Source organism: Schistocerca nitens, chromosome 7, assembly GCF_023898315.1.
Source record: "Schistocerca nitens isolate TAMUIC-IGC-003100 chromosome 7, iqSchNite1.1, whole genome shotgun sequence".
In the NCBI taxonomy this organism is placed as follows: Eukaryota; Metazoa; Arthropoda; class Insecta; order Orthoptera; family Acrididae; genus Schistocerca; species Schistocerca nitens.
This window is the reverse complement of record NC_064620.1, coordinates 155,882,391-155,896,504: the sequence shown is the minus strand read 5'-3', so window position 1 is coordinate 155,896,504 and position 14,114 is coordinate 155,882,391. Positions and strand designations below refer to the sequence as shown.

Sequence of the window (14,114 nt, the reverse complement as noted above, 5' to 3'; positions counted from 1 at the left end):
AGAAGCATACAGACAATCCTTCTTTCCACGAACAATACGAGACTGGAATAGAAGGGAGAACCGATAGAGGTACTGAGGGTACCCTCCGCCACACACCGTCAGGTGGCTTGCGGAGTATGGATGTAGATGTAGAAGACAACAACAACAACAACAACAATACAAGATGAAACAAAATGAAGTAAAAGAAATGATTTACATTAATTTGTTATCTTCACTTCCTTCTTTACTTTCAGTCTTAGCAAGTACTCTGTGGTAATACTACTTTTAATCAGTGTCTTCATTTGTAAATTTACTTCCATTTCTTCATTTCTGGCACTCCTCCCATATCGTCATCTTTTGAACCATCCTTGGTATTAGATACACAACACATTTTTAATCCTTTCATAATAGATCCAGTTGATATTCTGTCCCAGGCAGTAAGAATCTGTTGGCACAGCATAGGTATTAAGGGTTTCTTTAACTTCCCACCTGCAGTGAGGGCAGGGCCTCCTTTAATAAACCACTCACTGTAAATCTATCATGGGTGAGCCTGATAGGGCTGTTTACAGTAGCATCTGTTACTTGAAACTAAGGTCATTCTGTGAGGAATTATTACCAAGTCTGTGTTGTTCTTCAATATCAGCTCCTTGACTTTGTGGGTAAGATGTATCCTGAAAGAATCCAGCACCAACTTTTTCCTTCTTTTAAGCAGAGAACCTATTACTCTGCTCCAACCAACCTTCAACTAATCTGGCATTAGATCATTTGTTATCTGACCCTTTTCTTGGCATTTAAAGGTAAATATGGAGAGGGGAGCTTGCTTCCATCTGCTAGTGCCCCCAGCATTGCTGTTATTATGGGCTTTTCATTGACAGAACTTCTTATATGAACACTTTTAACTCCCTTCACATCAACAGTAACATTTTTGGAATGTCAAAATAAATATGTGTGTGATTAACATTTCCCATATGGCCAAGATGTAATTGTGAAATTTTCTTGGGTTGATTGTATGACACTGATACACAAATAGCTTTTCGTCCAATATCATGGGAAGTTGCTGAGATAGCATTGTTCTGCATCATAACATAAGCCTTGCCCCCAAATCATCTTCGCACACCAGCCAGAACTTCCTTTGAATTCCACAGTGCATGCAGTTGGAAAATTGCTCTTTATTATATGCATTTGGATAATTTCTCGAGTAATCAGGGAGCCTCCATTACATTTCTCTCCCACATACTGACCAACTTGCTGGCCCAGTTCATGAAAAATGTCCTGCTTCGTTCTTCTGAAAATTTGGTGTGTTCAACTGATGTTCTTCAATTTATTCTTCATCTGACACCACCTGTGAGTATTCGCTTCAGTGACAGCAAATTTTCTTCCTGCTGCACAGATGTTCATAGCCTCTGCTTCATGAATCACCAAAAACTAAAAAATTAGTTGTATTGCATGTGTTGAGCAATTTTGAACTGTGAACTCATAGATCCGCGTTTCTCATGAGTCACAGCTGTAATTTTCATCCACTATTGATTTCTACAATTAACAATTCTCACAGTGCTGACGCTATTAGCAAACTGTAAGACAACAATATGTTGTCTTCTCTGTCTCTTTACAGCAGAATTGGCAGAAATCATACCACTTTGGGTTCACTCTGTTGCAAAGTGAAGCTCCACATTCTAGCCCTGATCGGCCAGCCGGGATCCACCAACCATCATGTCATCCTCTGCCAACGGCATCATTGGGTGTGGTATGAAGAGGGGTGGGCTCAGCATACCACTCTCCAGGTCTCTGTCAGCTTTATTGCCCTTGGAGCCTTGCTTCTCATTTAAGTAGCTCCTCAGTTAGCCTCACGAGGCTGAGTGCACCTCTTATCAGGCCTCCCACCAAGGAAAATCCCTGACAGTCCGGGAATCAAACAAGGGTCCTCTGCATAGCAACCGGACACACTGATCAGTGAGCTACGGAAACGGACTTAACTGTTTTGCCAAATTTGAAAATCAGTAGTTCTGTAGAGCAGTGACCACCATAGCGCCATCTTTGAAGATCGTGTTTCATTTGTCATTCCGCATTTCAAGTGTTCTGTGCAAACATTTTTGTTAGAATTAATTTGTCTCCTATAGAAACGTATACTATTGTTGTGTATTTGTCCAATTTTAAAGTCTCTTCAGTTCCAGCTATTGTTGGATTCAGGCAGACTACAGTTCTAAGTGTGGTAGATGGTCATAAAAAGCAAAGATACGCAGTACACATTCCCATGGTTGGTAGCACAACAAAATTTGCTGCCTGCTCACTACTCTCCTCCACACATCCATCCTAGTACTCAGCCAAGCTGATGCCACTGTTCTCCCTCCTATCCTTCTGAACTCTTCAAATTAAATCTGTATGTGACCTCCATTGCCAAAGCTTCATCTGTAAATGTAAGATGATCTCTATTTAAGGTGTTACACAGCACAAAAGCTTTGACCTCAGAACCAATAGATTAATATGTAAATACAAGATTATCCTGTATTTTGGGGAAAAAACCTCATCTTGAAGTGGTATTTCATATAAAATTCAAAACATTCCTCTGAAATGTTTGGTGTTTTGTCACACTTGTTTTATTTGTATATTGAATCTAAGTAACCTTTTTTCAGTCAATACAAGAACAGATGGTAGTACATGGACAAGAGCCTGTCTCATTTGAAGATGTTAGTGATGAAATATTTGACATGGTCAAGCCCACCAATCCAGCTAAAATCACTCTTCAAGATCTAATAAACTGGTAAGTTAATGCCCTGTCAGAGTTATTAGAGCTGGAGTTGAAGCAAATTGTCCATGATTTATTTAAAGGAACAATCCTGCCATTTTCCTTAATTGATTTAGCAAAACCACAGAAAACCTCAAGCTGTATGGAAGTTTGAAGCCTGCTCCTTCAAATTTCAGGAAAGTAATTTTCATAATCCCTCCCACCCTTCGACTGACAGAAATGCCTATTAAAATTTACTTTTGACAGTTGATTGAAAACCAATTAGAAAGTCAGCACACACTTTAACAAAAATCATAAATGATGAAAAGTAGACTATGTATCTCAGAAGGTGAAGTTACTATTCTTCCATAGACCCAATTCATGTTGTAGCAATTACTACACAGTTGATGCTGAATTAGTCTTTACAGCTGTCTTCTCAACAATTAATGACATTCTTGTAATCAGCCCTAACAAAGTCTCTTTTGGAATTATGGCTCTTCTTTCTGGAAATCTACAGTGAAGGCAAAGTGATGAATCTGTGTGGCTTGTTTAGTTCTAGAAGAAATTCTGTGTTCTGAGACAACCCACAATTATTCAACTGAGTTGAAGTCCAGCCTCTGAGGATATAGTCAATTGCACTGTCATATCATTCATGTAACACTCATGTCCGGACTGCTTTGGATACATGTGCGCAGATACATGTTCTGCCAACCTCCTTTATCACTTACATTGCAGTTATAGGAATATCTTCCACTCTAGTCTTTTTCCTGATCTATTTGTTAATTTTCTATCTGTTCCCTGATCCATTTCTTTCCTTATGTCGCTTAGAAATTCCCAACATGCATATCTACAGTGCTCAGTGACCAACCCTCAGTTTCTTAATGGTTTTCACATCAAAAGATCTTATCTCAGTGGCTTTAGTTAATAATGGAAACTGTCTGAGCCATTTTGACATTTTTATTTATTTCTGTTCTTGTCCACCCAGTTGTTGTCTTGGACTGCCATAAATACAAAATCGCATCAACTGTTTCTATGACTTCATTATTTGCTCAATCTTTTTTTCTAGTGTATTGGTTATTCATTATTTTAGTTTTATTGCAACTGATTTTTAGGCATACTTTCAGACTTGCTGTATTAATTTGTTGCAGTTTATGTGCAATAGGCAGTAAGTACAATGTCGTGAGAAAAATGCAGGTTGCATCAACAAGCATTACTTCTTCATTTTCCAAGTTTGTGAACTTGATATATAAGGAGCAGTCATATGAAAATGAGGCAGATGGAAAAAAGCTGGTAAACTGTTTGTTATTTCAAAAGTAATTTCCATAACTGTTAATACATTTATCCCTCTGTGAAACAAGATGATCAGTGCCTTAATGGAAAAATGTATGTGGTCGCCTATGGAACCACAATTGTACCTTAGACATGCTCTTCTTCTTCCAAAGCAAATCGACAGCCGCAAATGCATTTCTTCAGGGCTCCAAAAATATGGGAAACACATGGGGAAAGATCAGTAATTTATAGAGGATCAGTAAGGACTTCCCAGTGAAACTTGTAGCATACTCGAAACAACCTTGGCAGCATGTGGGTGGGTGATTACTTTTGAAATAACAAACAGTTTACTTACTTTTTCCCCATCTGTCTCATTTTCATTTGACTGGCCCTTAAAAAATCTGTTCATATTTTTCCTCTTGCAGTCTGAATTTTTGAACTTGCTGATGAAGGCTAAGGAAGGCTGTGGCATTGTTTTGTTTCAAATGTTTTCCTCTGAATTAGATCAGTTACAGCATTGTTCCAGTACTCAGGAATCGTCTTCTTCGACAGCTTTTGTAGTACTTGGCTCCAGCTTAATCCAGTTTTATTCAAGCATTATTACTTTCAGGTGCCCTTCATACCTTGTGCTACTTCCAAAATCAGTATTTTAGTTGTTAACCATCTGTGTTTTTAATTCATCATGTGAACTAAATGAACATTTAAAGAAATCTTAAAACTCTCGCATACAGTGATCTGTGTATTAGTAATTACTTGTCCAATAAAAATAATAGTGTATACACAAGAAGTGTGTCTGTTCTTGTCTTCTTCATTCTCATTGTTTTCAGATGTTCATTTTGCCAAATTTTTGTTGTATTTTTTCTCATCCTTCCAGAGATATTTTTGTATTTTTTTGTTTAATTTAGTGTACACTACCATGTTCTTATTGTCATTTGCATGAAACTCTTTTTACGTTCCCAATAATTTCCTTGAATCTTACATAGACTATAGGCACACAGCCTTAAAAGAAATGTGGTGATGATCTTGTAAGCATTTTAACAATTATATATTTCAGCCTCAGGTAACTCAAATGGTATCATTACTGACTTCAACTTTTTGCCAAATCATCTGATGATTAGAATAGATTGCATAGTAACATGTCAGTTGAACAGGCCTGGAGAGGCACCTCCCTGGGCCTGTTCAGTTGCCAAGTTATTCAAATCTTCTGATGATTACTTGGTAATAAGTTGGTTAGGGTAACTTAAGGCTCAGATATAAAATTTAAAATCTCTCACCTTCTCATTAATAGTTGCCTTATTCTATTTGAGATTTTATTTTTGTGTTAAATAATTGTTCCTTCTGTCTGTATCCATATAACATTGCGAATTTGTACTCTGCATCTTTGTTAAGACTGCGTGATCTCATGAAATTATAAAATGGTTTTGCATGTTTACGTCTTGTATATTTCCTTTGTTGTGTAATAAAATGTAGTCAATTTCATTTTTAATTCCATTTGCTCTTTGCAAAGTCCATTTTTCATGTGCTTTCTTCTGAATGATGCATTAAGGATGAACATGTTTTCTTTTTGACAAATTTCACTGCTGTTTGACCTGAATTGATTTTGTTTTACGTTAAATTTCTCACTGGGAAATCAATCTTTAATTTTATAGTACTTTAGTATTATATATTGAACCTCCTCATTAATGTCTTATAGTGATGTTTGATGTCATTTATTAGCTTGAGTAACTGTTTACAGAAATCTTCCACCTCGTCATCAGAACATGAGCATGTTCATGTATAGACTTACGTGATTTTCATAGTCCACCTCTGTAGATAAGTGGTCAATGTGCCTAACTGCTGTGCAGGGGACCTGTTCAACTCCCAGACCGGTCAGAAATTTTATCCACTTGAGGGCTGGGTGTTGTGTTATTCTTATCAGTATGTAATAATTGAAGGGGTGAGAAAGATACAATCCAAAGCCATAAAACGTAAATTTTTCAGAAGAGCATTTTAAAACTAAATCCATGAATCATATTTCAACTTTTCTGGGTATCCAAAAAAAGTAGTTTATTTCTCCAATGTGTTAATATACAGAGTGATTATAATTAAAGTTAAACTTTCAAACTGCTGTAGAAATAACACCACTGGTCAGAGTATTATCACAGAAGGGGGAAAACAAATGACGGAAGAAAAATAAATAGTCACAAAATGTAGCAATAGATGGCACTGTAAGCAACATAATTTAATAGTGGTCAATTACAAATGACAAACTACGGTCGCAGGTTCGAATCCTACCTCGGGCATGGATGTGTGTGATGTCCTTAAGTTAGTTAGGTTTAAGTAGTTATAAGTTCTAGGGGACTGATGACCACAGATATTAAGTCCCATAATGCTCAGCGCCAGTTTTTACAAATGACAAATGAATCGTACAACAGTGCCTAAGGTGTACATTTGACATTAAAACTAACTGTACTCCTCAGTGCGCATGGGTGTACAGGTGTAATGCTGTTAGTGACATAAGCAAATCCACCGCGGCAAGATCATATCACATCGGATGGGAAAAATCAGTTTTCAATTGTCCTGAGGTGAAAACCGCATAAAAAGCATCAATCAAAATCAAATCAGATTATTAATTTCTGTGCGACTGGTGCAAAACATGTTCAATATGCTGTCCACTGTTTTTTGCAATGAGTTGAAACTGAGAAACAGCATGTTCCACAACTGATTGAAGTGTTTCCAGGGTCATGTTCAGAATGTGTTGCACAATGTGTGCCTTCAATGCAGCTAAGTTTGCAATTGGAACACTGAACACATCATCTCTCACATAGCCCCACAGCCAGAAGTCACACGGATTAAGATCATGTGATAAGGACGGCCATGCTGTAGGATCGGGACGGCCAGGCTGTAGGGGAATTGCAGCTGATAATTCTAGCATTTCCGAAATGGCACTTCAGCAGCTGCTTAACTGGATTTGCAATCTGTGGAGGTGTGCCATCTTTCATAAAAATGATCCCATCCACGCTGCTGGAGAGCTGGAATAACTTGGTTTTGCTAAAGACACTCCTAGTGCTTACCAATGACTGTTCAGTTAACAGGACCGGAAGCACCTGTCTCTTCGAAAAAAATACAGGCATATGATAAATGATGCTGTAAGCCCGCACCACCCAGTGACCTTTTCAGGATGAAGTGGTGCTGGGTGATTTTCGTGTGGATTTTCCATTGCCCATATTCAACAATTCTGTGCATTGACATATCTTTACAGATGGAAGTGGGCTTCGTCTGTCCACAAAATCTTCCACGGCCAATCATTGTCCACTTCCTTGAGAGCAAGATATTCTAAAGCAAAGGTCTCTCTTGCTGGCAGGTCAAGAGGAACCAACTCTTGCACATGGGGAATTTTGAATGGATAGCAAAGAAGGATGTTTCGTAGGATTTTAAGCACTGTGCTGACGGGTATGTCCAATGTTCGGGCAATTCTCCGTGCACTACTCGTTTGACACCACCACTCGTCTCCTACTGCATTGCTGTGGCCACTGCTTCCACTGACGTCGAATAAATTTGTTTCCTACCTCTACCAGGTTGCACACCAAAAGAACCCGTCTTTCCGAGTTTCCAAATCATTTTCTCCAGACCCACAGCAGTCATCGGATAAATGCCTTTTTTCAAACATTTCAGTGTCCGGAACTTCTGCAGATTGACGTGTGCACAGTCATCATTCTTGTAATACAGCTTTACAAGGAGAGCGTGATCCTGCACTGAGACAATCACGGCTAACATTACAGGGAGGAAAAGCCATGTATCCACTTGTTTATACCAACTTCAATGGGTTGTAAGCATGACAAGTGTTTTCATTTACATATTCTGATACATACGGCATTATCTTGACGTCATTCTGACCAATGGTGTTATTTCTACAGTGTGCAGCGTTGTATTGTGAACAAACTTAAACATTATTAACAAAAAAAATTAGCCATTGGGTGAAATAACATTGGGCTTTGGCCTGTCTCATACTAAATGAATACAAGGTTTACAAAAATTTGAACAGCAATATACAACAGAACTTATAATGATAGCGACTACAATATTTCAAACAATATAGCCAATATCTATCAACCTCTGTGTCATTTTCATCCTTTTTCACCCATACTCTTGAAGTATCCATTTAAAACATCTGGTGTAAATGGTATCAATGACATAACAGCTTTGAGTTCTTTGTCGCAAATTGGAATGGGTTTTAAGTATTTCCTTGATAGCTCGAACAGATTAAGCTCCTGTTGTGCTCATCCTTTTCTAGTGATATTTACAGTTCTGAATTCTTCAATATCAGTGTACTTATACTTCACTTTTAAATGTGAGGCATTCCTTCATCAAAACAAAAAGCTGTCACTTCAGAAAATCAGAACTGAGATCCATAATCATGTTTGTCCTTCTTTGCAATATTTATCTGCAAAGATATCAGATCTATAAAGTGTGCTTGCTTCATTTTAACGGCTGAAAATGGCTTATTCTTGCACAATTCTCTAATGACTGTAATCCAATCATCAGGGGTGTACACAGTGGGGTGTCTGTTCTTAATGTGCTTCTCAATTCAACTGAAATCTCTATCACAGGGCAATCGTGTGTGTCCAACTTGTTGAAACGCGTGTTCAACGGCATAAATTTTCCTGAACGCACTAGTGAACTGTCTAGTGCAACAGTTGTCCAGTTTTTGCCTTGGCCTCTGCAATTATCGCTTGTAATGTGAAGAATGTTTGCTTGAGACTTTTTTTATTTCTAGGAATTTTACCGGACAGCTTCCTAGCTCATCAGATCCACACTTTGCTTCGTCTTCACTCCACACAAACATATGTCCCCTTTCAGATCCACAATCATGAATAGCAAAATTATACGTCCACAACTTACTCTTATAGAATGCAGGTGTAGACGTCAGCCTGGATGTTGGAAAAAATTGTTGTAGATCAAAGGCTATTGTAAGATGTTCCTCAGGATTTTCCCTAGCTAACTTGGAAAACTGTGTAACAATATTTTGTCCAGCACATCCTTTGGCATGACACAGCTACCTTTCAATTTTTAATCTTGTAATCATATCTACAGAGTTGGTCAATTGTGCATTTTTTATTTGAATTTGCCATATTTCGTGACAGTACCTTTTCCATTAGATGTTTGCAAGGCGATATAAGTCTTGGCTTCAGTTGTCTAAGTATGATTCCACAATGCATCGTTGTCGGCTGCAGAAAAGACGTGGTTCAAAGTGTTTCTCTCATTTTGGTGTTTCAAATACAGTTTCTTCAAATGTAGTTTCTTCTTTTTAGTCAATACAAAAATAATAGTAACATAATTCAAAATTATTCATGACTTCGACCTTCACATTGTTCTTCCATCAACACACACACAAAAAGTTAGCTGCCGACTGACTATAGTCAAAGACGACTCCAACGTCAAAGACACTTTACACAATCCACAAGTTTCCATTTGTAATCAGTCTCTTTGCTGTTCTTCGATACAGTTCCTAATAGTAAACAATATGCTTTCACTCTCAAAAACAGAGGTAAATTAACATATAATAAGACAAATTATAATAAATTCTGACAAAAATATAAGAAAACATTTACACTTCGGTATCGAAAAATATGGTAAAAAAAAAATAACATTTCCCAGATCCATTACAACACTTAAAAATGCTTCTCTGCATACCAAAATATTACTGCCATTAACCTTAACCTGGCACAAAAAAAAGTAACTATTCACCGCGAAACTGCGCTATTCCTTTTCTTTGAGTACCTAAAAAGGTAAAGTATATTAATCAAAATAATAATATATTACTTATAAAAAATACATGATATAAAAAATTAATTTCAGATTTTCATTAATCATAGTTACCTCCTTTGCACTTGTTTCATCTTAATATTGCTCAGAAGGTAATTATTTTTGCAATTGAAATCACCCAAATCCAGGACTACACATTTTAGCGCCAGCAGTTTGTCCTGTTTTATCAGATATGTACTCTCTGGCAGAATTTCTATGACGTTTACATTTTTCCCTTTCCCAATTGCACATATTTCTTCTTTTTTTTTCTGCCTTCAGGTTCTTTAGCAGGAAATACTCCAGGAGACCTTTTACGTCTGTCAGCATCCTAAGCCAAACAAAGTATTCAGAATGAGAAGGACCAAAGCCACTTTTAACACATATAACAAACCTTAATATATTATACAAATAGCCTTATAATATTAAAATTATTACCAATAATGTAGTAATTAATAGAAGTGTAAATTGTTCATGATTAACACATACATATTTTAATTAGCAAGTATATAATTACTCAGTAATATTTTACTGTGATACAGTCCTAAGCCTCAATTTTTAAATGTTTAAAAAAGTAGGTATTTTCAACTTTCCATGTCATTTTCGGATGAATATTCATCAGAGGGACACTAACCGCTTCCACTGAATGAATAATCTTCTTCAGAACTGGCCATTTCTGTCTCAGAATCTTGTTTTTCGGTTATGCATGGAAATAACCTCTTCTTTGCAAGTGCCGTTTTACTGTGGCTTTGCATTGTGACACACACACTCGAAACGACTACTTCCTCACTGTATGAGAACAAGTGTGAACTGCTCTGCCATCTAGTGAGTGAAAGTTAAAATATTTTGCAGTAGCTTCCTCTGGTGAGTAGAAGTTCAACTAATACAAGAAACGTATTTTAAGATAAGTTTGGCTTTGGACTATATCATTCTCACCCCTTTGTCAATGCTCAAGTCGCCGAAGTGGCATCGTATAAAAGGACTTAGCGGTAGGCAACAGGCCAACCCCAGATGGAGTATACCAGCCAAAAATGCCCTATGATCACTTCATTTTTTTAAAATGCTTTCCATCCATAGAGAACACTCCCCCGCCCCCTACAACATGGTTTTCTGCTGTGCCTGAGTTTGCTTTGTACAGGAAAGCCTACACCTAAATTTCTCCTGTCAAGGAATACATGATCTGATTTTAATTCTGTCCTGGCTTTATGAATTTGTGCATACTTATTATAATGAGATACATGCACAGAAATAACTGGACATGTCTCTTGGCATGATACTGCTGTTTGGGAAAACATTTAAGTAGCATATAGCACTTTTTGTTTTAGTATATGTTAGTCAGACAGCTGTTTGATCATTAAACCAAATTCCCAAACTTCACTTGATCAGCCATATCAGTCAAGTATCCAAAAATTACTGGTCACACTTCATGTTAGGTATTTCTGTACTACCTTCCCCAGACCATGTACAGTTGTGTCCACTGCTGAACATTTCCTTCAACCTCTGTCACATCCTTTCTAATCACTTTAAACCAGATTTATGCCCAGAATTAAATTTCCCCTTCGAAGGACATACATCCACATAGTCATGGCTCAATCTTTTTACAGCCACAGTACTTCATCCACTGTGAAGGTGAGCTTTTTGAAGCATCTGAATTCCTTTACACATGTAATATATTGTGTATTCCATTTCTCTAATGGCTTACCACGTAAGCAGTAGAATGGTATCTTGCAGGAATAGGAATAATTGTAGGAAAGTTGAACAATATACAGAGGAAAAGTACAAGAGAACAGGGTAATCTGGTATAGTTGAAACATTGGCACTCTCATTCAGAAGATGGAGATCACAAATCCCCATATTACTATCTGTATTTAGGGTTTCTTTGGGTTCCTTAAATTTCTTAAGAAAAATGCTGATATGGTTCCTGTGAATAGGACAGGATGGAATTGCTCCTCATCCTTGTGCAGTCTGAGTTATATCCTCTCTAAAAACTTCTTCACCCATGGGACTTTAATCCTGGTCTTCCTTTCTTTCTTTTACCTAGAAATAATAGCTGCAGCCAAACAGCTGAAGAGCTGATTCTGCTCCAGAATTTTAATAACATTTCCATGTTCTGAAAGATGTTTCCAAATGGTATCCACATCGTGTAGCCGTAAACATGTTTCGAAAACTTGTCTCAAGCAGCGTGTTTTGGCGTGTAATTTGTGGTTGTAGCATGTCGGAAAGTACTCGATTACCTTGTACCCAGATACCAATTACAATTTTTTGGCGAGTTTTTACTTGCTGTTACATGTCTGTGATTTTTTTTTAGGATCTGATGAAATTCATTACCACAAGTTACTGTATAGACATTGTGTTGTACATTTAATTTCCTTCACTTACACAGATTTTATACACTGTATTGGTGAGGATTATGATTTTTAATCGTATATCCCAATTACATATGTATTTGCCTTTTTTTTTGGGGGGGGGGGGTAATGTTTTTCTCAATTCTGCATTTTCCTCAGTTTTGCAGTTGTTAAGTGTGGACCCTACAAAAATGTAAAATAGATGTTTCACTCTACTTACAAAACTCCTGAAACTACATAAACACCAAACTCATCGTACAGACTATATATATTACATTAAAATTGAATGCCTTGTATATTATGAATTACCTCCAAACTGTTGCAGCCTTTTATCTTGTATTTTCAAGTCAAAAATGCAAAATGTACTAAAGTAACATAAAATGTGTCAACTCACCAAGCTTTGTTTGTGAAAATTGCATTTACTTCCCTCCAGTAGTGTAGTAGAGCATCTTTTGAATCTAAGTTTACTACTTCGTTTTGGAAACCAAGCACCTTTTCTATAACAAGGATTCAGATTTTATAGTGTATGGACCTTGTAACTCTGTTACTCATCCTATAAATTTGATTTCTGCAAACCATTTAATTCAATTGATTGCCTGATTTGATGTGTCTCTAAAGCAATGACATGTATCGTAAGAGTGCTGATTATTTTCAAAGACCAAACTACTGAAGCTTCCAAATTACTGTATTTCCCCTCTTGATCATATACTTATTGCATTGAGTTCACTCACTCACCACTCATAATCTACATGAAATATTTTTTGCTGATAATATTCTAAAGTTGTAAATGGTATTTTTCTTCTTCCTTTATGCAGTGGTCAAGGTGATACAGTAGTAAGCATCCTGATAGATTTGAATGATTTCTGGACATATGAGAACAGGGAGGCCATATCTACTGATACTAACGAGGCATCTGCAGAAGTGTAGTTTGCTGTGAGATAACATTATAATTATTTTATAACTTATTTTATTACTTTTTATTATTAAAAAATACATGCCTTATTGGGAGATTTTTATTTGATTTTTACATGGAAATGAAAAAAAAACACAAACAAATGAAGCTCAAAGTAATGAGTCTTATATTGTTTAATATCATTGTATTTAAAATTCTAAAAATACTCATGCACAGAAACACGTGAAAATTGTGTTAAAATTTCATATTTTTATAGCTCCTGCGTAGGTTGGTTATGATGTCATAGACCCAAAAATCTAAGAACGTTTTTAAGTGAATTACATGCATACAAGCAAACACCAACACAAAGTCTGTGTCACAATATTTATAGTAGTCTCTTGACTCCCTTCTTGCCTGTTTTCCATCTGTGTTACACATCTTACTGTACAGTAGGCATTCGAAAAATAAAGTGAATATTTGTTTTTGGAAAGAATATTTTTTTATTTGACTTTATCAATGTTATCCCTACACAATAGTCCTCATTAGATATTGTAAGTTATGACATTGCTTTTTCCAGTCCCCAAAATACTTTCAGAGCTTGTTCTTTGGAATAGCTTTCTCACTCAGCAATGAGGTTTTAAACTGACCTGTGCCTGTAAAATGACAGTCCCGTAATGGTTTCTTTTCAGCAACAAAAAAAGTTACTTGGTGCCACGTCTGTCAAATATGGAGGCTGTGGTATCATTAGAGCATTGCTTAAGGTCAAAAATTCATGAACAAGTAAAGTGTCAGCAGGAGCATTATTTTGGTACAAAAGCCATGAATTATTTTCCACGTCTGTTCAATTTGATTTACGAAAATGGTATTGACTTTCACCAAAGGAGCTGGTGCAGTGACTAGCACATTGGACTCTCATTTGGGAGGACAATGGTTCAAATTCCAGGATGGTGGTCCAGATTTAGGTTTTCCTTGAGAACCCTAAATCACTGAAGGAAAATGCTGGGGTGGTTCCTTTGAAAAGGGCATGACGAATTTACTTAACAAATTCAAACTTGAGCATTGTCTCTAATTGCCTCGTTGAACTCTAATCTCTTTTTTTTTTCCCATTATGGATCTTTTGACCTCC

The 14,114-nt window shown here is 36.7% G+C and overlaps 1 protein-coding gene across 3 annotated transcripts in view; it reads left to right on the top strand.

Annotated features, from left to right (window-relative positions):
- LOC126195274 (serine/threonine-protein phosphatase 2A regulatory subunit B'' subunit gamma-like) overlaps positions 1-13,106 on the top strand; it is a 42,895-nt gene extending 29,789 nt beyond the window's left edge. For 2 of the 3 annotated variants that reach the window (XM_049933808.1, XM_049933807.1), the window contains exons 9-10: positions 2,610-2,737; positions 12,912-13,106. In XM_049933808.1, the coding sequence (XP_049789765.1) occupies positions 2,610-2,737; positions 12,912-13,023 (240 nt within the window). In that variant the 3' untranslated portion in view covers positions 13,024-13,106. The remainder of the gene's footprint in view (positions 1-2,609; positions 2,738-12,911) is intronic. The other variant, XM_049933809.1, reaches the window with a different exon arrangement.
- Positions 13,107-14,114: the final 1,008 nt, after the last annotated feature.